Source organism: Marmota monax, unplaced genomic scaffold (genome assembly GCF_021218885.2).
Source record: "Marmota monax isolate L192 unplaced genomic scaffold, Marmota_monax_Labrador192_F-V1.1 WCK01_AAM20220418_F8-fsc00114, whole genome shotgun sequence".
In the NCBI taxonomy this organism is placed as follows: Eukaryota; Metazoa; Chordata; class Mammalia; order Rodentia; family Sciuridae; genus Marmota; species Marmota monax.
The window spans coordinates 3,930,161-3,955,876 of NW_026694943.1; the positions used below are offsets into that span (position 1 = coordinate 3,930,161).

General features: G+C 41.7%; 1 protein-coding gene across 7 annotated transcripts in view; it reads left to right on the forward strand.

The window, feature by feature from the left end:
* The window catches only part of Plekhg1 (pleckstrin homology and RhoGEF domain containing G1), a 213,935-nt gene that overhangs the window by 152,080 nt on the left and 36,139 nt on the right, over window positions 1-25,716 (forward strand). For all 7 annotated transcript variants that reach the window (XM_046427421.2, XM_046427423.2, XM_046427424.2 and 4 more), the window contains 2 exons: window positions 6,127-6,227; window positions 17,467-17,536. In XM_046427421.2, coding sequence (XP_046283377.1) covers window positions 6,127-6,227; window positions 17,467-17,536 — 171 coding nt within the window. The remainder of the gene's footprint in view (window positions 1-6,126; window positions 6,228-17,466; window positions 17,537-25,716) is intronic.

The window sequence follows — 25,716 nt, forward strand, 5'->3', positions numbered from 1 at the left end:
CATAAAGGTATTTTTTTTTTAATTTGAAATTATATTCCTCTGTACTCTCCCAGCACTTGTAAGTAAATGGCTATACTGTGACTTCATTTTTTAAGTGTTTTTTTTCTCCTTTGCCCTCTGTGACCACCTAAAGGAACAGTAATCATTGTCATTGCCTCACAACACCCCGTTGCTTCTTCAGCTGTGCCTTGCAGGTAGCGACTGTCCTCCCCCACATCTTTATTAAGTATATTGTAATAAAGCTACTGACTGGGATATGATGCAGCCGTTGTGAAGAATGAGAAAGAACTATATTTACAAACAGGAAGTATGTCTGCCTACATGCATTGAGTAGAAGACATAAAATTATGGCTCAAACATAGAATCTCATTATGACAGCTAAAACTGTCCCCGCTAGGACGTGGCCTGGAAGCATGGGTCCCAGTGTCAACTAGAGTTATCTCTGGAGAATACTCTGGGGAGAGAGTAAAGGCCTGGGGGAAGGGAGGAAGGGCTTCACCTTCTGTGCTCTGACTTGCCCCAGGTTTGCCCATGTGTCATGAAGCTGGCCAGCGTTGATGTGGCCGCTCCTGGGCCCTCTCTGACAGACGGGGCTTCCTGCCCGGGTTCCCAGGAAGTGCTCACAGTCCTGTCCTCCTCCCTGGTCTCATCTTGGTCTGTCTTCTTCAGGGCTCACATTACCAGCTGTTCCCCTCTTGGAATTCCAGGCTTCCTGCTTCCACCTTCTCCTTCCTCCATCTTCAGATTGCTCAGGGGTGGATAGAGGGATGAGTGGACAGGTCACTTGATCCATCCTGCCTGGTCCTGCCTCTCTTCAGTTACCACCCCATCACTCTGTTCCCTTTACAAACCCCATTCTTTCCATACTGATCTGTTATTCCTCTTCCAAGTCAGTCTGCGCCCACTCTGGTCATTGAATTTGGGAGTCCACTATTCCTCATGTTTCCTGAGACCGGCTCTAGGAGAGGGGAAAGCTCATGACACGCTCTGTGCTTCAAACTCTCTCAGGCCTGTGAAGCCCCTCGCCCTTACCCTCACTCAGGACGATGCTCTTCTACAGAGTGGGCCACAGCTCTGAGTGGGCGCTGCTCAACCCACTGTTTGCAAGGCTGTTGGTGTTTTCCCCGAGCGGAGAGACCCCCAGGAGGCTCCTTCCTGCTGGCTCAGGCCTGCTGACCCCTGCTGGCGCTGCAGTTTGCTGGCCCTGAGGGCCATGAAGCTGCATCCTGGCGGCCAGGTGCTTGGCATAGTCCTGGACCTCTCCTCCCTGTCGGTGTTCCATAAGGTGGAGCCAAAGCTGCACCAAGGGCACTTCTAGCTCCCACAGAGCCCCTGAGCAACTGCCCCCAGATCCTGTCCAGATAACCCTCCCTGGGGATGTCTCTCAGTCACCCAGCCGTAACACACCAGGTCTGACGTGTCTTCTCCACCCCAGACTCACAGCTTCTCTTCAGCTCCCAGGGGAATGGGACAGCAGGGTGAAAGGGAGTAGGGGTGTTGGCCAGGGACATGTGGCTCTGAGCCATGATGTTCCCAAGAGCACTTCATGCAGAGGACAGTGGCTGCAAAATAAACCTGAGATGAAGGAGGTAAGCGAGCCTGAGCCACGCAAAGACCAAGTCTCTGGATTAGCTGCACCAAAATATAGGCCTTGTCCCCTCACCACAGATCCCCAGAGATGTCTTGAAATATTTCACCTTGGTGTGAGGAAATCCGTTCCAGAGGGTACCTGCCCATCAGAAAGGCCTAGAACTGCCCTGCCAAGGCCTCTGCAGAACAGACCAGCAGGGGTAGCTTTAGGTTAGTTTTAACTCACATGCTACTTGGGGAAAAACAGCAGAAGGGAAGAGAAAAGCCCTCAGCTCTATCTCCCTGCTGCAGCCCGATAGAAAAAGAGACAGAGGGTCTTAGTACTCACTGACTTTAGCAGACCCACTGTCACAGTGGATGATCATATGTCCTCTGAGAAGCAGGTGGAGCCACACCCACCTCCTTGGAGTGGAAAGTGAGAAGAGAAGCCCCAGACTTCTTTCTCCTGAAATCCAGAATGGTGGATCATTTGCTTAGGCCATGCTCTTTCCTCATTAAATACGTCCTGTCCCATAAAATCTCTCCTCTCCACCCGGCTCAGGTGTGCACTCACCTGCCCTGCCACACAAGTCTTCTAAGCCTCCTCCCTGGCGTTTTTATAACCTCTATTCTACTTCTGTATCCAAGCTGGAATGATCTTTGATCTCACTGCATCCTCCTGCGGCCGCCACCCCCTACATAGCAGCGAAGTCTCTGTGATCTGTCCATCACTGCAGCCCCGCCCTCCAGTCTGGATGCTCCCGCACATGCCCAGCTCTCTGCAGCCCATCTCAGTTCCTGAGGTCCTGCCTGTCCTGAGATCAACCCCTCCCCACTCCTTTCTGTGTCTTCGTTACCCTGTGCCCGTGTTGTCTTGCCCCTCTCCTCCTTGATGCTGTGGTCTCCTTCCTGTTTTCTCTTATTCAAGCCCCTAGTCATCTCAAAGATCAGCTCTTTCCGCATCACCACCTCCTCTTTGTAGCCTCACTCTCCCTCCTGGACTGGGAAGGTCCCTCCTGCACCTGATTATTTCAGCCCTCCAGCGGGAACTCTGTAGTGGACCTATTTGTATGCAGTTGGACCAGACAGGGAGCTCCTGGGGGAATGGCATGATGTGTGGTTGACTTTTTTTAATTCCTGGCTTGTGAAACAACTTGGCACACATTCTTATGTCCTTAAAAAGTGGGATGGTTGGAGGGTTTGTATGAACGAATGGGAGTGTGCTTTTAAATTCTAAATGGCTATGCAAATGGAAGTCTGTTTTCAGTGATATCTCCATTGAGTACATGGCTGGTGACTACTTTCTGGAAAAGGAGGAGGAATTAGAGAAATGGAAAAAGACACGTTCTCCAAAACACAAACATGTAGAGTTTTCTCCCAACCTGCCAATACTCTGATACTTTTGTAAAATACAGGAAGAAAACTTTTTGAGAAAAGTTAAACAGACAAGAATAAGACCTACCAAATATAAGTACAGGTTTATGAGTAGATTCAGCAGATATTTAGTTGTCCTGGCAAACTATGAGCATGCTCACTCTCAGCTTTGTACTTACCTCATTGCAGAGCAGAAACAGTGTGCAAATTAGTTCCTGCCCATTTACTGCACCTTAAGTTAGACTTGGATATTTTTAGTAGCCACCCGTGGAATGAAAAAATTAATGAGAGGAAACCACTCATGTGTAAATCTAATGGTGGAGATGGTAAGGACATAAACTAATTAGAAAATAAACAGAGGACATTTAAAATTGCAAAATGGAAAATTATTGGAATGGTAAAATAGCCCTCTTAGTATATGCCACTGCTCACTGCCCCCCACCCCCAAAGTGGTGGGCGTGCATTGATACTCTTACAGAATAATTGTCTTTGTGCAAAAGTTTTAAATTGATCCTTCATTGTTAACAGTATGGTAGCCAAAGGTGCTGACATTGTCAATAAAATTAATAAGCAGAACAACAGGCTCTAATAAATGTCATTGGTATCCTTACTCTGTCATTTTGAGCACAAATGAACTGTTATTATCACTGCGCTTCAAACCTCTCATTTTGGCTCCAGATGATTATAGCTATAATGGAGAACTTGCTACTGGAGTCTTCAGTAACTGGTTCAAGGTTAAAGCCTCATACTTAAAAGCTTAACTGTGAACAGTGGATGGAACATGCTGGGGCCGTACGACTTTGATCTGTTTTCTAGAGTGACCTGCAAAATCTTGGACACCCAATGATCTATTTTCTCAATAATTTCAGAAAATAAGCATCTTTTAAAATCCAGTGTCTGTACCATGGATGCTGAGGGTTTTGAAGCTCTCAATTAGAGAGGGCCATCATTGGTTGGAAACCAGGGTCATGTGAGTCTTTAAAGCCACATGGAACTCTTCAAGCCCCTTTTCCCATCTTTCTCTTACATGAAGAATTTAGTCTTGGTTTTCTACAAGTGAGCATGCTTTGTACATGAAGTATGGAAAAGGGTTTTTCCTTCTCTTGTAAAGCCCCAATGCAGAACATCTGGAGCCAGCCAGGTGAATTTGGGATGCACACCCACCTCAATCCCACCTCTCACCCATAGCTCCCCAGATTATTCTGCTTTACCTTCTTAGTTTTGCATGCTACATGATTTTAAAAATGTCCAGCAAGGCATTAAACTATCCTCAATTATAGGCATTCCAAGCAAGTCAAGGATTAGCCCATTGTACCATGTGTGATTTAACAGAAATATTGATGAATATGTTTGATTTTTTTAGAAAGCTCAAGTTGGTTCAACATGCACTGTTACTTCAATTCTCACCTTCCTTAGCTTCTTTTATTTGGGCATTAACTTCCTCCTCTGCAAGCGTCCAAACTCATTATCATTGTTCAGTTCCTGACAGTAAGGAGAACAGGCCTTGCTTTCATGGGGGTTTAAAGGCCACTACACTTAGATTTATGAATCTGGTACCTTATGGAGACGATCACTTTCTTGAAAATAAAATCTGTTACCAACGAAGCTCGATTAAAAAAAAAAAAGTCTATTAGCATTGTTTCATGTGTGACAGTGATTTTAGTTTGAAAAAGCTAAAATTGAAACTTATGCAAACCTTAAAGTGTGCTACTTAAGAAAGTTGATGAGGAAGCCTCTGCCTTTTTTTTTCTTCTGACAAGTGAATTCTTTTTATTCTCATGGCATAGGGAACAGTCTCTGAAATAAATCCGATATTAGGGCACAAATCAAATCTTAGCAAATACAAAACAATAGGGATAATTCCTTGCATCCTATCAGACCATAAAGGAATAAAATAGGAATCAATGACAAGGTAAAAATATACAATATTCTAACACCTGAATAAATAATACATTTCTTAAAAAAAAATATGAAAGCTTGTTTTTAGAAATTCTGGGCTGTTTTCCCCAGTTTTGATCAGAACCTCTCTTTGCCGCCTCTCTTATTCCTGTACTGCTTAATTTGGATTCCAGTCCCCATAGTTTCTCCCCAGCATACAGCCCTGTTTTTTGGAGGAACAAAAAGAACCCTAAAGAATGTGGATTATGAAAAGGTGTGAGGAGGAGTCCTCTACTGGCTCTCAAATCCCAGTTCTCCTTGGAGTCCCCTCTGAGCAACTCTCTCACTGCTAGGCGTGGACTGCGGTTTAGTGCTGCGGCTCCCTGGTCTGGTGGTTCCTCTGGGGCTGGCTTCCTCTGGGGCTGCAGGTCGCAAGCTCCCTTTGATAGGGGGCCTTGCTGCATTGTTCAGCCTCGGGCAGCGGATTGTATTTATTTTTTCATTTTACATTATTTCAGCTGTTTTCACTTTTTTCTTGGTTGTTTTCTCGCCTCCTGCTGAGTTCTTTTTCAAGCGTTCCAGGGGGGGAAGGGAACACTCAGTTATGAACCCTGCAGCACACACAGGGTGGGAAGCAGTTTTCCCCTTTCTCAGCAATTCAAAGAGCTCCTCCGCACTGTCAGTTGAACCCGCTGGAGATCTGGACCCGTGGTAGATCTGCATGCAAGTGGTTTCTATGTTAAAACACCTCAGACCATTCCAGAGCGTCCTCAGGGCTCACGGGTACCGCCGATCACAAAGCATAAGCCTATTGCACAAGTGCTTATTATTTTAGAAGCTTTTGTAAAGCAAATTGGTATTTGAGGAAGAATTTGGTTCTATACTCTAACAACTGACTGCTTTATGACTTAAAGGTTGTGTTTAAAATAACTGTCCCATTTTAGAATTTTTATTTCTGGTTTCCCACTACATGAAGTTTGGAGTCTTTTAAATCAGTCAAGTATTCAGGAGCCATTATGCCAAAATTGACGTTATTGGTAACCATTCCTGCTCTTCATCTAGGGAAGCTCTAGTACCTTCCAAACCTTCAATGTATACCACACTCTTTCACCTTGCTAAAGTTCCATGTTCTCTAGGTGAGTAGTTTAATCGTCAATGAGGGAACAGCTCTGGATTCTCAGGGTCCAGTTAATGAGCACAACAGCATCAGAATCATTTGAAACAGACCTGAGCGACTTGTCTTGCATAACTAAAGGTGACCTGGAAAAGCTCAGGTGTGTTTAACTCTGTGTGTTGACTTCACAGGATTACCTCGACTGTATCAGGGACCAAGCAAAACTTCCCCTGGGGACTGAAGACAGAGCCGCCCTTTTTGGAAATATACAGGACATCTATCACTTCAATAGGTAAGTCGATACTCAAAAGACTGCTCTCACATGGGAGCATCATGAATTTTTCTCAAATGAATATCGGCTAAGAAAATTCACCCGTAACTCCTGGTTCTGCTTCTTACATCTTTACAGCCTATCATGCCGTGAAGTTCAAGTTCTCTAACTAAAGGCATCCTTGTTTCCTATGTGATTTTTCACATTTATTCAGTATTCTATCCCTCTCCATCCTTCTGACTTAACAAAGAGACCTGTTTGCCCTGAAGTGGGGCATGGAAACCCTTCTTCCACAACCAAACATCCCCAAATACACATTTCCTGGGTCTCCAGCATCCACAGCTACGCTGGATTTTCTGTGAATTTTCTTCTTCCTGAGGAGTGGGGTGGACACCGTAAAATACAGTCAGTCCTTTAAGTTATAACATAATTAATCTAATTTAAAATCCACTTAATTAATAATCATTTCAAATAATTTAATTCAGATGTCTATTAAGGACCTCCTAGGTAGCAAGAACTAGAAAATTACATTAGTAAACAAGAGAGGGAACTGACGGGAGCAGAAGTGAGCACATCAGTCACTACAATCCACTAAGAACCTTTGGAAGACAAGCTAGTAGGTGGGCTAACCATGCCAGCTAAGCCATGCCCAGGCCCTGGGTGAGTCTTCAAACCCAAAGAAATACCTCCTTCACTTCAAGTCTTTGATCAAATTGTACTTTTGCTATGAGGTTCACCAGGTACCCCTACCCACTCACCCCTACCCCTCATCTCCTTTACTTTTTCCTTTCTCTCGTGACACTTGTCAACTCCTCGCATTCTGTATGATGGGCGTTTCCATTATGTCTGTGTTTCTTCCTTCCCACCCCACTCCCAGAATAATCCACAAGGACAAGGATCTGTTTTGTTACTGCTGCAGCATCTAAAACAGCTTCTGGCCCCTAGGAGACATCCTCACTCTTGTTGAATGAATGAGTGGAAATGCTAGGAAACGCCACCTCCCTCCTGTTGCTCTTGGGAAGCTTCAGGGACCCGACAGACCCATCAAAATGGTAGCCAGTTAAGATGCAGATTTTGTAATAGTAAATTGCCATTATGAAATTCTGCCCTGCCCTGTCCTTTTGTGGCTGGTCATGCAGGCTCAATCCTACTCCTCTTTGCTCACTAAGGTTGGTAAAGGTGAGCTCCTTGGGGACCAGATCCCTGTGTCCGTTGCCACTCTTAAATCCCTGATACCTAGCACCAGGCCGGCTTCTGGGAGGCAGGTTCGTTGAGTTGATTCAAATCATCCTTTATTTTGGAAGTCTTTGACATAAGAAATGCCAGAGTTATGTCAGCATTTCCCTCTTACTTGACGCTAGACTTTGAAAACCAGTGTGTGAGTCTGTGGTTTTCCACCTGTGCTCTGTATGGAATCACCTGGGAAATTTTTGGAAACAATCCAGTGGCTGGATCCTCCCTCCAGAAATACTGATTCATTGGTCTGGGGTGGGGCTGGGGCATCAGAATTTTTCAAAAGGTCCTCAGGTGTTTGAACTGCGCAGCCATGGTTCCCCTGTCTTGAAAAAAATTAACTCAATAATGAGAAGATAAAGAAGGAGCATAAAATACTGAAATAGAGAATCCGGAACCTGTGTGTTCCTTAGTAAGATGTTGATAGGAACCCAGGTCCCCGTTAGCTATTGCTGGTGATAAACTCCCATAAGCTTCTGCAGGGTTTCCCCTTCCAGAGCCCACCTAAGGACTCCCAAACCTGAAAGAGGCAAAAGTATTAGATGCTGTTAGGGCCCTGGCCGAGGTCTCCTGTGGTGTAGCTGTAAGTTGATGGTAACAAGTAGGTATGGGGTGAGTGCTTCCCTCTGCCGGAGGCCAGAGAGCTTCAGATCCATTATCACTTCACAAGTATCATGTGGGACTAGCTGGCCCCAAACCCCAGGTGTTGGGCCACGTACCCTCCAGCCAGATGGAGCCCAGCTTGTCCAGCTGTGGTTAATGAAGCTGTGGCTGACCCCAAGAGAGATTTTGACTCCCTGGAATTTAAATGTTCATGTGCCTCCTGAGTTAAAGACAAAAATGAGGTCGTAAGAAGGGACTTGGCAGTGGAACCCAGTCTACAAAGGTTGGATGGCTGAGAGACCTTGACATTCCTGAATTGATTCTCTGTTCTTTTCTGTTTGATGTTCATTGCTCCTGAAAGTCAGACTTGTCTAAAGTAAACCTGAGTCAGAGTAATGAACAGCCTGATGGTGATGCACACGAGGCATCAATGCAGTGACACCACCACAAGGGGTCATGCCCATGCCTGTCCCTGTGTGGCTCACAGCTGTGTGTTCCCTGGACATGCATAACCTCATTGCATCTTCCGACACTCTGGTGCAGATACGATGAAGCCTTATACATTCTTTTTTTAAAATTTTTTTTATAGTTGTAGATGGACAGCACACCTTTATTTTATTTACTTATTTTTAATGTGGTGCTGAAGATTGAACCCAGTGCCTCCCTAGTGCTAGGCAAGCGCTCTGCCTCCGAGCTCCAGCCCCAGCCCCAGCCCCTAATACATTGTTTATAGATGAGGAATGAATTGTTAATGGTCAGGAAGTCCTCTGCCCAAGGACATAGAGCTAGAAATCTAGTCTTGTCCGTCTGAATACTTATTTTTACCAGACTTCAGTACCTTTCACTGCTTTGGATGACTGAGAAGACCTTGACGTTCCTGAATTGCTTTCAAAAAATATTTAACTCTGACATTTGAATCTTCTGTACTGTTTCGACCCCATTTGTTTTTATTTCCTTTCTCTTAAACCCACAATTGTCTTTTTTGCTATTCTATTTGATTAAGTAAGAGTATTGATGTATCTTTTTATGTCAGTGCTGCTTATGAATCTTTTATTATATACTGTAGATCAATTGATTTCAAAGAAAACTATCTGGCAAATTAATGTTGGGGCTTGAAATAAAAACCTTTAAAGTTTCTATTCTTAGTTCAGATCCAGGGTTTTCAACATAATAATATTGCATTTCCAAAATTAAAGAGAAAATTAAACAAAAAAATTGTTTTACATTGGCCTAAAAAAATGCAGCTGAATAGACTTCTTCCTTCAGGAAATACAGGGAGAGTATCCCTAATCTGACAATCCAAAATTGAAATGCTCCAAAATCTGGAATCTTTTGAGCATTAACATGGTGTCACAAGTAGAAAATTTCACATCTGACTTCATATGATATGTCACAGTCAAAACACAAGCACATCTTTCAGTAGATGAATAGATAAAGAATATGCAGTACATAGACACAATGGAATATTACTCAGCCATAAAGAAAAATGAAATTATGGCATTTGCCAGTAAATGGATGGAATCAGAGACTATCATGCTAAGTGAAATAAGCCAGTCCCCAAAAAACAAAAATCAAATGTTTTCTCTGATATTTGGATGCTAATACACAATAAGGTAGGGGGAGGGAAGAATAGAAGTTAATTTGATTAGACAAAGGGGAATGAAGGAAGGAGGGAGGGAGGGGAATAGGATGACAGTAGAATGAATCAGACATAACTTTCCTATGTTTAATATGAATACAGACTAGTGAAGCTCCACATCATGCACAACCACAAGAATGGAAAGTTATACTCCATGTATGTATGATATATCAAATACATTCTACTGTCATGTATAATCAAAAAGAACATATAAAAATTAAAAGGATAAAAATAAGACACAAGCACATTAAAAATACTGTCAAATTACCCTCAAGTTGTATATAAGGTATGCATATAACAAATGAGGCTGTGTTTAGTCTTGGGTCCCATATCCACAATATGTCATTTTGAAAAGGAAATATTCCCAATTCTGAAAAAGTATGAAATCTAAAACACTTCTGGTCCCAAGCATACAGGATAAGGGATACGTGACCTGTAGTTCCAAAATGCAGGAAAGCATCAGCGTATGATACACACCCATGAACCACCCACCTCTATCTGAGCCTTTCTTGTTCCATATTAGCTTTAGAAGTTTTTTAAAGCATAAAGACATTAGAGATAATACTGAAGCCAATTAGATACTCTCCCCCAGCGGCACGTGGCTTTGGAGAATGGCTGACACTGGTTGGTAAACCAGTTCTCCAGCACGGAGACAGGAGGAGGGAGGTCTGGAATTTATAGTGCTCATGAATTTCTGTGGTATTTTACTAACAGCTTTATTAAGAAATGTAACTCTCACACAATCCATTGGTTTAAAATGTACATAGTGTTTCACGGTGACTTCAAAGAGAGTTAATTTTAGAACATTTTTGTCACCCCAAAAAGAAACTCTACACCCTTTTGCAGTCATTCCCACTTCCTTCACCCCCAGGCCCTAGCAACCACATCTGCTTTCTGTCGCTAGTTTGCCTATTCTGGGCTTTTCATATAGACAGAATCAAAGACTCTATGGCCTTTTGTGACTGGCTTCTTTCATTAAGCATAACATCTTTGAGGTCTATGCCAATTGCAGCATACATCAGCACTTCATTCCTTTTTGTTTCTAAATAATATTCCATTGTATGGATATACCACAACTTATTTACCTGTTACCAAGTTGCTGGACATTTGGGTGATTTATAGTTGCAGTTCATTTAACTACTATCTAGTACTCCATGGGGGCTCTATCCCTTTGTGTTGTGCCAATTGCAGTAAATAGGAGCATCTTTCTTATTGGCCCCTTAGGTTTCTTTTGTGGTTTCCTGGATCACATCCATTGTCCAATTTCCTGTTGGGATGTTTCTTTTTCTTGTTGTAAAGGAGTCCTTGATGAATTCTAGCTAGTGATCTTCATATATCATGTTCCAAATAAATCCTAGAATGAGACATGTCTTTTAACTCTAATTATGGTTTCTTTGAGAATGAGTTATTAAAATCATAAGTTTGACAACACAGAATATAATTTTAAAAAGTTTTTTTTAGTTGTAGTTGGCACAATACCTTTACTTATTTATTTATTTTTATGTGGTGCTGAGGATCCAACCCAGTGCTAGGTGAGTGCTCTACCTCTAAGCCACAATCCCAGCCCCCAAAATATACTTTTGATAAAAGCATAAAGATTTTATGTTGTGTTTTACAATTATCTCCTAATCTCAGGTAACAAATATGCTCTATTTTTTTTCTAATTTTATCTTCAAAAACTCCTAAAATTTTGCTTTTCACATTGTCTTTAATCTGCCTAAAATTGATGGCAAGTTGCTAAGTGGTAGAAGGTCTAAAACTCTTATTTCAAAAATTAAAATGTCTGGCTTCTCCATACTGACTTGTAGTTCTGTGTTCCTCATAGGCCAGGTTTATTTTGATATGTGGTATGTGTCTGCTTCTGGGCTCTATATCCTCTCTGTTTCCACTCACCTCCCTGAAGCTCACCTGCTCTTCTTCAACCCTAGTTTAGCTTTTGTGGACTCTGCCCTGTCAAATGATTTTTATTTATTAGTTTGTCAAGTTTCATGAAGCACTCAGTGGGATTTTTTATTGGAATTGCATTAAATTTATATTTATAGGTTAACTTTGTCGAAATTGACATGTTGTAAAGATGAAAAACTTACAGTGATGAGTCACCTCATTCATAGATCTATATCTCTTCAATCAACCTTTTAAAATGTCCTCTAATGTTTTAAAATTTCTACATCACATGCATACACATTAACTTTTAAAAATTCATTCCTAGATACCTTATAGCTTTTGATGTTATTTTGACTAGAACAATTTTGTTTTCTTTTTTAAACTAACTGTTGTTTTCATCTAGGGGTGCTTTTTGTTTTTATAAGTGAATACTGTTTCACACTACCTTTTTAAACTTTCCCATTGATTCTTAGATTCCCATGTAGACAGTGATGTCAGAAAATGGGGATAATTTTTGTCACCCTTTCCAGTTCTACTACCATTTATGAGTTTTTCTTGTCCTATTGCTAAAGCAAGTCTTCTCATACAGTGTTGGGATGTGAGAGCATTATTACCTTCTTTTTGATATTTGCAGGAATATATTGCCGTTAAGTATAACGTTTGCTGTGGAATTTGGATAAGCACTTGTCCTAGTAGGATTTTATTACAAATCTTGTGAATATTGAATTTTATTGAATGGATAGTATGCCTTTAATGAAATTAACTTGATTTTATTCTGTGTTTTCATAATGTGGTGAATTATATTAGCATTCTGATTTGAATCATTCAAAACATGACCAGAGGGCTGGGGAAGTGGCTCAAGTGGTAGTACGCCCACCTGGCATGCATGAGGCACTGGGTTCGATCCTCAACACCACATAAAAATAAAAAAGATATTATGTCCACCTAAAACTAAAAAATAAATATTTTTTTAAAAAAAACATGACCAGAATAAAACCTGCCTGGTCATGATGTCTTATTTATCTATGCACTGGTGAATTTGCTATCTTTGTATCTTTTTGGAGAAATTTTCATGCATGTTATAAATGACAGTACTATACAGTTTCTTTTACTATCTTTGTTCAGTTTTGATATATGACAATATTTAAATGGTTATTTCATAAAATCTTCCATCACAAAATGTTTTGGAATATAATTGAGACTTTGTTATTTTTCCTTTTTGGTAGCCAAATGTCTTCTTTCTCCACACTAAATTAGAAATTTAAGCCTCTGCTTTGCTGCCTGGAATAAATGGTCAGAAAACTGACCATTTTCCCCATTTGGACCAGCCCCTTAAAGTCCCCAAACTTTTTGGGGCAGGGGATACCAGGGATTGAACTTGGGGGCACTCACCCACTAAGCCACATTCCAGCCCTATTTTGTATTCCATTTAGAGAAAGGGTGTCACTGAGTTACTTAACACCTCACTTTTGCTGAGGCTGACTTTAACTCGAGATCCTCCTGTGTCAGCCTCCTGAGCTGCTGGGATTACAAGAGCGTGCGCCACCACGCCCAAATCCAACCATGTTTCTTAAGTGATTTTCTCTTTCACCTTCCATGACCTCCCACCCTCTTCTACCCCCGCCCAGCCTCAGTTGCTCTCTGTCATGCTGCCCTCTTTATTTCCTTCCTGTCATATGATACCATGTGACAGTATGCTGTTTATTGTCATCTGTGATCAGAACATAAGTACATGTTTCTTGCATGGGGCCTTTGTCCGTCATCTTTACCCCATAATCTCAGCCTTCTATCCACGCCTAGAGGGGGAGCCTTCGGTATTGCTAGTTGAATGGCAAGCTGACAAGCAGGTAGGACAGCTTTATTGGGACAGTGGCCCCGGTGTAAAAGCATGAAGCAAACCCATGGCCTTTTCCTCACCATTTCCATTCTTATCGTTTTCATTCTATTCTAGAAAAGGGCTGTAAAGGACAGCTGGCCAGGTAATACCAACAAGGCCTCTCAGGTGGGCAGGACCATGTTGAAGACTGGCCCTCAGCCTCCTTGAGTCAATCAGGGAAGAACTGCTTCAGTAGATGTGTTTGTAGTAGAGTGCAGGACGGGACTCAGCCCCATGCTCGCCACAGCTGAGCCATTAATTAGGAGCTGTGTGACCTAAGATGAACGACCATTTCTTTATGGGCCGTAGTTTCCCTCCCGGCTCTGTGGTTCTTGGGGCAGAGAATGCCAGTCATTTGCTTACAGGTGAGGTTCCACCTGGAGCCTGGTGAAGAGTTCCTCCCCCCAGCACTCTACTCTGGGGGTGGAATTAATACATGGAGGGAGCATGATGAGCCTAACAGAGAGAACACCAGGAATTAAATATGCCAAGGAGTGTTTCTATTAAGCTCCAAGAAGGAGCGTGATGGAGTCTGCTCGAAATTCCTCTCCGCTTAGAAAGAGGAAATTTCTATTGAGAGATCCAGACATAAAACCTCCATCTGCAGCACCCCATCCTCCAGTCAGGGAGGACACGGTGACTCCAAAAACGGTATCTTTGGCCGTCCTTTGTCTTCCACCTTCTCTCTTACCTGGTCCAGTATTCAGAGCTCAACTATCTTTAGTTTAACCAACCCATCCTTCTATAAAAAGATAATGATATAAGCATCAGAAGTAAATTTTTTCACATTAAAACTTATCTTTGCCAGGCACAATGGTGCACACCTGTAATCCCAGCAGCTTGGGAGGCTGAGACAGGAGGGTGACGAGTTCAAAGCCAGCCTCAGCAAAAGTGAGGCGCTAAGCAACTCAGTGAGACCCTGTCTATAAATAAAATACAAAATAGAGCTGGGATGTGGCTCAGTGGTTAAGTGCCTTTGAGTTCAAGCCCCAGTACCAAAAAAAAAAAAAAAAACAATTAATCAAGGAGATATTTTTTATAAGACTATTGGGAAGAATGTTCAAATTGGGACTGTCCTAAGAGATCCTTTCAAAGTGTAAAATTCAGCAGTAGATTTCAAAGTAATGGCACAGCCTATTGGTAAGGCTTCAAACTCCAGAAAACCTTTAACAAACCCCACTTACTGAGTCTGAGTAGAATATCAAAGAAGAATATCCATCCTGATCTGAAAAGTCCATTAAAATAGTCCTCCCTTTTCTAACAACATGTCCATGTGAGACTAGGTTTTTTTCTACAGACCACCCCCGCCCCACCACAACAGCTTGCAATAGGTTGAATGGAGAAGAGGGCAAATTCAATAAAAGGGAGAGGAAATAAAGTTAAAATCTCCTCCAGAAAAACAGAACAGTAAATAAGAAGATGGTTTAAAGAAGAGGATGAATAAGAAAAATTTGAGACTTAGATCCTGAGATCCCAAATGTGAATAACATGACCTTCCACAATGTGGGGGTGGAAGCATCTAAGACAGGAGCCAGGAACACAGGCTTTTAAGCTTTTTGGTCCCAGGATCTGTTACATGTTTAAAAATGATTAAAGACACCCCAAAAGCTGCTTTTGTTTGTTTTTTAATGTTTTGTTTACCATGTTAGAAACTAAAACTGAGAAATTGTTAAAGTATCAGTTTCTGTAATAATATATTAAACCCACATGTTTAAGGAAAGTGATTTTACGACTTTTTTTTCCACAATGTTGATGTGTTTTGGAATTGTTTTACATTTTCACAAATCACCTTACTCTGACCTAAGAGGACACAGAATTCTCATATCCACGCCTACTTTCAGTCTGTCCTAATATAGAACATCAAATAGCCTCTGGAAGAAGCCACTGTACTCTTTTGATAGAGGGAAAGTAAAAACCCAATAGCATCTCAGCATTTTTATGAAATAGTATCCTGTGTTCTTCCTGAGGCAGGGTCCCTGGACCACACTTTGAGATCAAGATCTGTTCCCACATGCTTGAATTGACCCAGTATGTGAACAGGACCCACCCTAAAGCCCACCAACTCAAAGCTTCAGAATAACATTAACAAAGACATAATTCTAAAAGCTTCCAGAACTGAAAAAACAAAAAACAGGTCATATGGAATCTTGATGGGGCATCAGAATGATAGTGGACTCTCAGTAGCACTGTTGGAATTTACAAGGCAACAGACAGCCCTTTGAATGCTCAGAGAAAATGACTTCCAACCAATAATTCTTTTTTTTTTTTTTTCTTTTTCTTACCAGGGATTGAACCCAGGGATGTGTAACCCCTGAGCCACATCCCCAGCCCTTTTTACATTTTATTTAGAGGCAAGATCTTGCTGGGTTGCTTAGGGCCTCACTAAGTTGCTAAGGCTGGCTTTGAACTCTCCATCCTCCTGTCTCAGCTTGAGCCACTGGGATTACATGTGTGTACCACCATGCCCAACTCCAACCAAAAATTCTGTATCCACTGACATCATGCAGCAGTGTGAAGAGAAGAACATGTTGAAACTGGAACAGTCCCAGAAAATTGTCCTCCTTTTACCTTTCTCAGAAAGCTGCTGGCTATTGTCACCTCTCAAAGGCAGGGATACATAGGAACTGGCCCCTAAGAAGCAAGGATCCAGCATAGGAGATAGGCCGCAGACAGCGTCAGGAGGCTGTTGGTGAGCATGTCCAGCAGCTGGAAGAAGAGCATGTGCAGGACAGGGCAGGCTGTGGGCTCCAGGAGGGAGACCACAGGAAAGACGCGTAACTGGTGGGCTGTCGGATGTTCTGTCCCAGTGGGTGAGATTTATACTGCTGGACCACTGATGAAAATCATTGGTGCGTACTTTGAAAACAAAGCAAAAGCAAAAAAAGAGAGAGAGAATTTTAACTCCAGGGAAAACATGGTTCTACAAGAAGGAAAAGAGATCCTGGGGTCTGCCAAGAGATTAAACTGGGAAAACTCCATAGTCTTAAAGATACAAATTCAGACATTTAATCTCATGAAGCTACAAAAGAGAACTGATGGAGATGATGGCAGGAGGAGAAGTTTGGGGAAAATAATATAAGCAAGAAATAGCTGCAACTGAAAAATAATGGAAATCCACTCTTAATATCCATAGAAATAGGGGCGTGCCTAGCAGGAGCAGCTGAAGGGTTGAAAATGTTCTCTGCAGTGGCCCATCAAGAATGAGAAGCACAAAGCAACAAAGTGTTTCTATCCTAATTCCTATAGAACTCTTTAAAATTTAATGTACTATATATGACATTAGCAAAGACATAATGTAATACGTAGTATCTTAAAACAATTATTCAGCATATTAAATTATATATTAATACAATTTAAATGGAGTGCAATTTGGAAGTGTGATAATATTTATGCTGAGAATGACCTTTGACCCAGCAATTCCCCTTACAGAATTTTTATCAGACATTGGGAGATTAATTAAATGAATTATGGCATAGCCACAAAATGAAAGACTGAGCAGTTACTTAAACTAATGACACTGTCACTAAAAATTAATATAAATTTATATTTGAGGAGAGCGATTTTCTCCCCTGGCATGTCTCAGTTGTTAGTGTGATTTGTCACTGAATGTCTGACTTCCAGTGCATTGGAAGCTCTAGAGATCAGGCACCACATGTCATTATGCTCATTGGTGTGTTCTGAGGGCCTGGCCCTACACCGGGTACCCAGGCAGTCATTTGATGAATGAGTGAGTGTTTGTGAGCATTTGTGCAGCCAAAGACAAAAGTCTAGAAAACTGAAATTTCAGGCAGGGCTTATCTCTGGTGGGAGTTTCCCAAACTGTGTTTAAATCCTTGCTCTGCTATGCCTTTGGACAAGCCCCTTATCTAATTCTTGCATACAAATGGCAGAAGGCCTTCAGTTATCCAGTTCTATGATTCCTCGTAAATGCATTAGAAATGTTTAAAATTTTAAGTTTGTAAAATGCCCTCAACCAGAAGACTCCATCTAATACTTCCTGGGTCTTTTTGTTTGTTTGTTTAAAGTGAACTTCTGCAAGATTTGGAAAACTGTGAAAATGATCCTGTGGCCATCGCGGAATGTTTTGTGTCCAAGGTAAGCAGGTCTCATTTCTGTGGGCCCGCCAAGGCCGATAGTATGGATTGTTTCCATTTTAGAGTTAGAATGGCTGGTTTGTTCTATATGGGATGCAGTTGGACACTCTTTTTTTTTTCCCCCATTTGTTTCAGTAGGAAAGGAAAAAAAAAAAAAAAAAAAAAAAAAAAACACTGCTACTGGGAAGAGGAAGAGGCTGACTTAGTAGTTGTCCTGGAACTTGCTTTGTAACTGGAGAATGTTACTCTTTCCCAGGAAAGACTTGAAGCTTGGAGGAGGAGAGTCTAGAGTAGAAAAATGTTAGGAAAATAAATATGTATAACATACCACTAAATCTGTTATAAAAATACATTAGAATCTAAATGTTTTCTATGAAATAAGTGTGGTACTAGCCTGGTCTCTATAATTATCTTTTTTTAAAATATTTTTTAATTGTCAATGAACTTTATTTTATTTATTTATATGCAGTACTGAGAATCGAACCCAGTACCTTGCACATGCTTGGCAAGAGCTATACCACTGAGCCACAACCCCAGCCCTTATAATTATCTTTTATGGGATAAAAAGCAGCAGAGTGATTTCCTACACCTTAAAATGCAGTCATTTTCCTATATTTTTCTTAAGCGGTGTTAATGCTTAGGAAAACACTGGGAGCAGATTTGACTTAAAGCTTACCCAGCAGTGAGCTCAGGCTCTGAACTTGGAAGGAAAGCGTGCTCCGAGACATGCCCAGCAGCCCTTGACTGTGTTTCTTTCTCAACATGCTACCTGGTAGAGATAGAAACCTATCTTGTTTAAGTTTCTCTTAAAAATTCAACATCTTTTGTTTGGAAAACCTCTGGCAGAAACTGTGTTTCAGCAGAAGTTTGTGTGGTTTCTACAGTTGTGTAAAGGTTTGAAATGTACAAAGGTTTAAGCAAAGTTCATGAAGGTGCTTGGAGACCAGCGGTGAATTAGCACCTCATTGGGAGCCTCAAGTTCAATGTGAACTTGGGATGTTGTCCCAGCCTGACCTGGCTCCAGACTTGTTCCACAAGGTCATTTCTGTTGACTGTAGATCCTTCCAGATGGCTTTGAATTCAAACATAACACCCTGTTGAAGTTCTGTAAAGACCATTGATGATCTTATGTGTAAATTCTCCTGCCTTTCATGTACCTGTGTGTGTTCATGTGTAACATGTTGTACACACATGCTTAAACACATAGATACTCTTCAAAGTTTTCAGGGTCATAATTAATTCTCCAAAAGGTAGGAATTTAAAAAAGAGGAAAAAAAATGGAAAGGAGAGAAATGGTAACAAGATAGTCTGAATATATCAAAGGAGATATGTTAAAATAACCGCAGCATATAAACAACATAGAAGCTCTCGGAAACATTTGGCTTTTACTGGTAACTGTAATCACAAACTGATTAAAGATGTTCCAGCATATGCTTAGCTCTGGCTTAATTATTCACATAAAAGTTTGTTTATGTGCCTCCTTGCCAACTCCCAAATCTTATTTTTCATTGTAACATTGCCAAGTTCAATTAGAAGACTGACTTCAGCTCTCCACACTTGCACGTGGAAGCAGGGAATCGTGAAGTTCTGGCATAACCTGCTTTTCACTCAACACTCTGAAATTTAGAAGATGTTACGTTCTCTGAAACCCACCAGCTGCTCCTCTCTGGGAGGAATGGAAAATTGTTTTAATTGAGAGGTCATTAACGACGGAGGTAAAGCTGGCGGTTGACTTCTGCTTTTATCTGGATCACTGGGGATTACATGGAGATTCATCTTTGACCTGGCTTACCTTTGTGGTATGCATAAGTTAAGGAAATTCTGACCAACCCAAGGAGAATACATTGGCTTTTTTCCTACTGCTCCTACAAGAATAAGGAGCAGGCAGTTCTCTTGAGGGATAGAAATAAAAGTTCCCTATCGGCCACCCATTCCTGCTCCCATGAATACTGGTCTGCTCTTAGGGATCTGGAAACACCTGGAAGGGCTCCTGCCTTCACCTCCGCCCCAGTGCCCATCCCTCATCTTGACTCTCAGCAGAGCTGGCCCTGGGCAACATAGAAAGGGACAGTATGTCTTGAGAGCCCACCTTACCCTTAGCCACTTCTTCTCCCTGGCTGCGCAGCGCCCCTCCCTTGGTGCCTTTCTCCTTTCAGAGCCAAGGTAAACAAGCACACAGGTATACACATACACGTGAACATGTGTGTGCACACGTACACACACCCTGCCCCTGTATTATCCTCAAGAAGGTGCTGATACTCGATATCTGTACCATTAGAGTGTTACCTTCCTGGGTACTGTCTGCATACCAAGCCTTCTCATAGGGTCCAGGAAAACTTCCCAGAATCTGAGAGTGTGAGGGAGGGGGGAAACTGCAGCAGAAGAAGCCCTAAAATCACACTCTGGTTACCTGTCCAGTCACCCTTTGCCCTGTTTGCTCAGTTGGACAGCCCTGACTATCAGATGCTTTGGCTCTTTGTACACTGTCTCATTTCAGATAATCTCAATTTGAAAGAATTGAATTACTAGAAGTCAATATCTATTTTTTTCTAATTTGTGTAATATATACAACTACATACATTTAAAAAAGGATTGGGGTGGCATACATGGTAAACTATGGCATTTAAGTATTAACAGACCCAGGAGCTACTGCTTTTTGTGTAAAACCATTATTGACAAGGCCCACAGAGCTTTATAAATCTAAGATCAAACTTGTATTTGATTCTCCAATAAGGCTATATTGTTGATGTCAATCAGAACTCGCTGATACATGATAGGAATACAGCCACAGTATCACAAAACACCATTGTGCAGAAGTCTTCAGGCCTTACTGAGGCTGTGCGTACATTGACTGCATATTTCCATTGAGGCCATTATGTTTTAATTTGGCATTTCAAATGATCCTAAAGATCCCCAAACAGAAGGAAAGGCAGCCTGATCTTGCTCAATCCCAGGTTTAGTAGAGCAGGGAGCAGGAAAGAAGAACAAGAAACTTGGAGAATGCGAGCAAATCCAGAGAAAAGCTCCAATCTGCTGTATGCTTCCTAAAGGACCTTGGGCAGGTCAAGGCCTTTCTCAACCCTGGGAGCCAGGGCTGGCTTCAGATGCCACCAGGTGAACTTGAGGGCCCAGGTGGAGGCTAAGGCAATCCAGGTGCTTGCTTGGTCTCATAGGATAGTATTCGTCATGTGAAACTCAAGGCCCTTTGCACGTGGATTCTACTCTTTCTCAGGAGACACCGGAAACTGGGATATTTATATTTTCCAGTGTTTTAAAGTTGACAACTAATTTGGATTTTTAAACAGTATTATGCCTGAACATTTAGTATCATGCTTAAACTTTAGTCAACAAGGCCATGGAGAAACAGATGCTCTCACAACTGTGCCAAAGCAAAATGGCACAGACACTATGGTGAAGGATGTAGCTCAACATTACCCTGTTGCCTGCTAATTCTGCTTTCAAAGATCTACTCCAAGGATCAATAGAAAAGATTCAATAGGAATGATGCTATTCTTGGCAGTAATGTTTGTTACCAAAAAAGACTGGAAACAGCCCACATGTCCCCGAACAAGAATCTGGTTGAATAAACCAAAACATATCCACGTGATGGAGTACCATGAAGCATAAAAACAAAATAAGAATTGCAGAGGGCGTGGGTAAGAGTTTGTAGGGCACTGTGGTTCTCAAAGTGGGATCCCAGCACCTCAGGGAACTTGTGACACACGCGAATTCTCAGGCCTCCGTCCCGGATCTACCAAGTTAGAAACTCCAGGGAAGGGACCCAGCCATCAGTTCAAGCCCTCCCGGGGACTCTGATGCCCACTCGAGTTTGAGCATCACTAGTGTAACATGATTTGTTTATCTACAAAGGGAGGATATGCCTGTTCAGAAACAGGATAACCTATAAGATTAAAAGAGGAGATAGGAGAGGATAGAATGGAGAAGAATAGAGGTTAGACTTCTTTTAATGTATTTCTTTGTAGGGTTGATGTTGAAAAAAATGTACATAATTTAGTTATTTTAAAAAAAAGGTAAAAGTTTGAAGATACAATCTTCAGAAACTGAGAGCAAATGAAGCACACGCGACTGATCATGTGTCAGGTTGGTGGCGTGACCATGCAGAGGGAATTCCGATTGATTTGAAAGGATGCACTGGACAGAGCACGGCACATACATCTTTAACTGTTTAGGTGATGATTCTATTTATCATGATGTTACAATTGTTATTCTGAAATTATTGAGCGTGTCATGGGATAAAGCAAAAAAGTATTTATGTTAGTGTCATTGAGAACAGGAATTGCTAAGGAAAAGGAAAATACGGACACAAGAGCACTTGAGGCTAATTTAAAATTCTGTACTCCTGAATCTGAATGGGAGCTTGAGTAGCCCTTAGCTGAAATACTTGGGACCAGAAGTATTTCAGTATCAAATTTGGGGGAGGATATTTTGAAATATTTACATGTACTAAATGAGATATCTTGGGGATAGGACCCACATCCAAACGCAAAATTCATTTGTGTTTCATGTTCACCTCATTGAGGGTTATTTTATACAGCATTTTTAGTGTACTTGCATCTTGACTGCCATAAGTGTGGAATTATCCACCTGGGGTATCATGATGAGTCTCAGAAAGTTTCAGATTTGGGAGTATTTTGAGTTTTCAGATTACAGATACTCAACCTGTACCAGTATGAACTAAGGATGTATTTTATCCTTTAAAAAAACATCATATTTTTTACCCTGTCCACTGAAAAGCCCTAATGACTAACTCAGTAGCAATAGCATCCCTAAAACCCAAATTGTGGTCTTCAAATGTTATTTGCCACCCAAGGATCAGGGCTCAATGGAGCCTGAGTGTTTGGTAGACAATACACAAGACTTTCCATGATAATAATGGTCCGGGCATCTTGTCCCACCAGGAAACACAGAAGCTATGGAAGAGAATAGGAGTGCTCAGAGAACAATGTTCAAAAGAGGCTCTGTCAACAAAAGATGGGATTGTTGGAGTGTCAGCAAAGACAATGGAAAATGGTCAAAACTCATTAAATGTTTATGAATTTACAGTGGTATTAAAAAAAACTGGTCACCTTTGCTGGATGGCAGAGAATCATACATTATTTAGAAAACCAAGAGAAAGAGAATTTACCCTGAACAAACTGCACAGTAAACCAACAGTTCATAGGAGAAAGTTCCTTTTTCAGAAAGATTCTGACTGATAAATGAAGAAGGAACAACAGAATTAGAAATATCATCTTTTGTAACCCTAATACAGTAATAGATCTTGGTGGTAATTGCCAACTGTGAGCATCACAAAAAGGACAGCAAGGCCCTAAGCAACTTAGCAAGACCCTGTTTCAAACTCAAAAATAAAAGAGCTGGGAATGTATCTCCATGGTGAAGCACCCCCTGATTCAATCCCTAGTATTAAAAAAAAAAAAAAGAAAAAGAAAGAAAAGCCGGACATCAGGTGCCTCCTGACGGAAGTGCATTATAATCTATGGTGGATGTTGCCAAATTTTGAAACCTAAATCTGAGCAAGCTCTACTGATCCACACAGAGTCAGCAGACAGGGTGTGTACCATGGGACTGTCACCAGCACTACTGAGACTGACTATTCAGGACAATCTGGTTCCTTCAACCAGACTGAATCATTTACATGTGATAGTGGCACTGTGGTGATGCCACTTGGTTGAGGAGCTTGTTTTGAAGGTGCATACTCAAACCCAAATGAAATGATACGAGGCCTAGAATTTGCTTCAGAGTGATGGGGACGCAGGGGAGCAGGTGGGATGTAATGATTACGGAGGTTGGATGGTGGACACTGGGATTCACCATTTTATCCTTTCTATTTGTATATATGCTTAAAACTGTCCATTATAATAATATGAAATGTTTAACCTAATCCCAGTTGAGTTTAACAAGAAAGATTCTAAGGATTCTTTTTCAATGTGGGAAAAAAAAGAATATTCAGAGCATTAAAATCAAGAAAAGCCAGGTGCAGTGGCGCGCACCTATAATTCCCAGCAGCTCAGGAGGCTGAGGCAGGAGGATTTCAAGTTCAAAGTCAGCCTCAGTAACTTAGTAAGGCTCTAAGCAACTCAGCAAGTTCCTGTCTCAAATTTTAAAAAAGGATGTAGCTCAGTGGTTTAGTGCCCCTGGGTTCAATCCACAGTACCAAAAAATTTTTTTAAAGTCAAGAAAACTCAATTTAGAATCACATGTCAGTGCAGCATAAAATAGTTTTAAGAAGTCAAAAGTTTTATGAAATCAGAAAAGAGTGAAATGCGACGTGCCACCCAAAGTATCCAATGACTTTTTTCAAATAGAATTCAGTAGAGACTTTTTAAGAGCTAGATGTTTTTTTGTTTTTTGGGTTTTGGTTTTTTTGTTTGTTTGGTTTTTTTGGCTTGAATCATCTATTCTGAATGGCAGTCTGAACAGGCACTAGTGTAAAAGCCTGGCTTCTGTACTGCACCTGCCCACATAGACAGCTCTCCTCCTCGTCAGCCTAGGGATCCACCAAAAAGACTGGGGATGTAGGAAATCTATGGTCATCTAGTTTATTCTTCCAAATTACATAATTCAACAGGGTTCTGCACCTTTCATCATCTTTGAAGTATTTTACAACTCCCATCAGTTTTAGATAACTGATCGCTGTGCAAATGGTTCTTGGCCACAGAAAGCAAATGAATTCTGTCCCAGGCAAGAACATTCGAGTTCATTATCCACCCATCCCCATAGAAAAAGCCAGTTTTGTATCTATGTGTAAATTCACTTCAGCATTCATCATTGACCTAACTGTTATACTTTTATTTATCTTTTGATCCAACTGAAATGTCTTAGAACAATCCTCCCTAATAGGTTAACTAAAATACCTGACAGTGTTCATTTTATATTTGCATGGAAGTCAGATTCTACCTTTTTAAAGAATTAACCTTTAATGAGCAAATATTTAACATTTCCCAATTTCAGTTAAATATGACTGGGACATCTGCAAGACTGAGGTAGCCAAGGGAACGAAATGGTTTTAGGGAATGGGGGTATGTTCGCGGCAGGAGGCAGGACCCACACATTTGATAGCCAGACATGAACTGCACTTGGGCATTGCTGCCATGCTGAATGTGTGCTGATCAGTAGGCTTGGTCCTGCTCTCAAATAAACTTTGGCTTAGTAGGGAAGAAGGGAATGCAGTAGTTTGACAAACATTGTGAGCCAAATGTGCACAGTGTGTCCTCTACCCTAAAGGAATTCTCAGCTTAATGTGGGAGATGGACAAACAGAAAATGTCACTCTCGTTTGGTTGGTGCTACCAGGGAGGCCAGTACTGGATGTGCTGGAAGCCCAAAGTAGGAGCTGTTGGCCCAGCCCAAGAGCTCACAGAAGGCTCCTTAGAGGAAATAAGGCCCGGACTCTGAATAAGGGAGGCACAGTGGCTCTGCAGCGAGAGGAGTGGGAACAGGAGTGGGCAGGGACAGCAGAAGGCACAGGCCTTGAAAGTGCCCAGCAGCTGCTTAGCTGCTTTTTTTTTTTTTTTTTTTGTGGAAGTTTCCAGGGATTGAACCGAGGGGCGCTTAACCACTGAGCCATATCCCAGCCCTTTTTAATATTCTGTTTAGAGACAGGGTCTCGCTGAGTTGCTTAGGGCCTCCCTAGGTTACTGAGGCTGGCTTTGAACTCATGATTCTTCTGCCTCAGTCCCCCGAGCTGCTGGGATTTACAGGTGTGTGCCACTGCACTGCTGCACTGCACCTGGATTATTTTATTTTTTATTTTTTATTTTGTTTTTTTGGCAATGCTGGGGATTGAACTCGGGGCCTCACGTATTCTAGGTGAGTGCTTTACCACTAAGCCACATCCCCAGCCCCATACCAGCTTTCTTGTCTCCTGCATGTACTCCCACCATGTTGTTCCTATGTGATGTTTACATTACCCACTTATATTTCCCTCTCACCCTGTTGCATCCACCAGAGAACCAGGAGCACTTTAGGGCAGAAACTGTGTTTTCGTCCTCTTCCTGTTGTCTTCACAGTATCTGGAACCAGGTGTTTAGAAGACCCAAATTAGTCAGAGTGTGTGCAGGTTCTAGGTATATAACAGTGGGCACAGACGATCCCACAAGGGCTCCAGAGACTGGCCAGTGTGATTACAGAAAGAAATTTAAAGGCCCAAATGCTGTTTCTT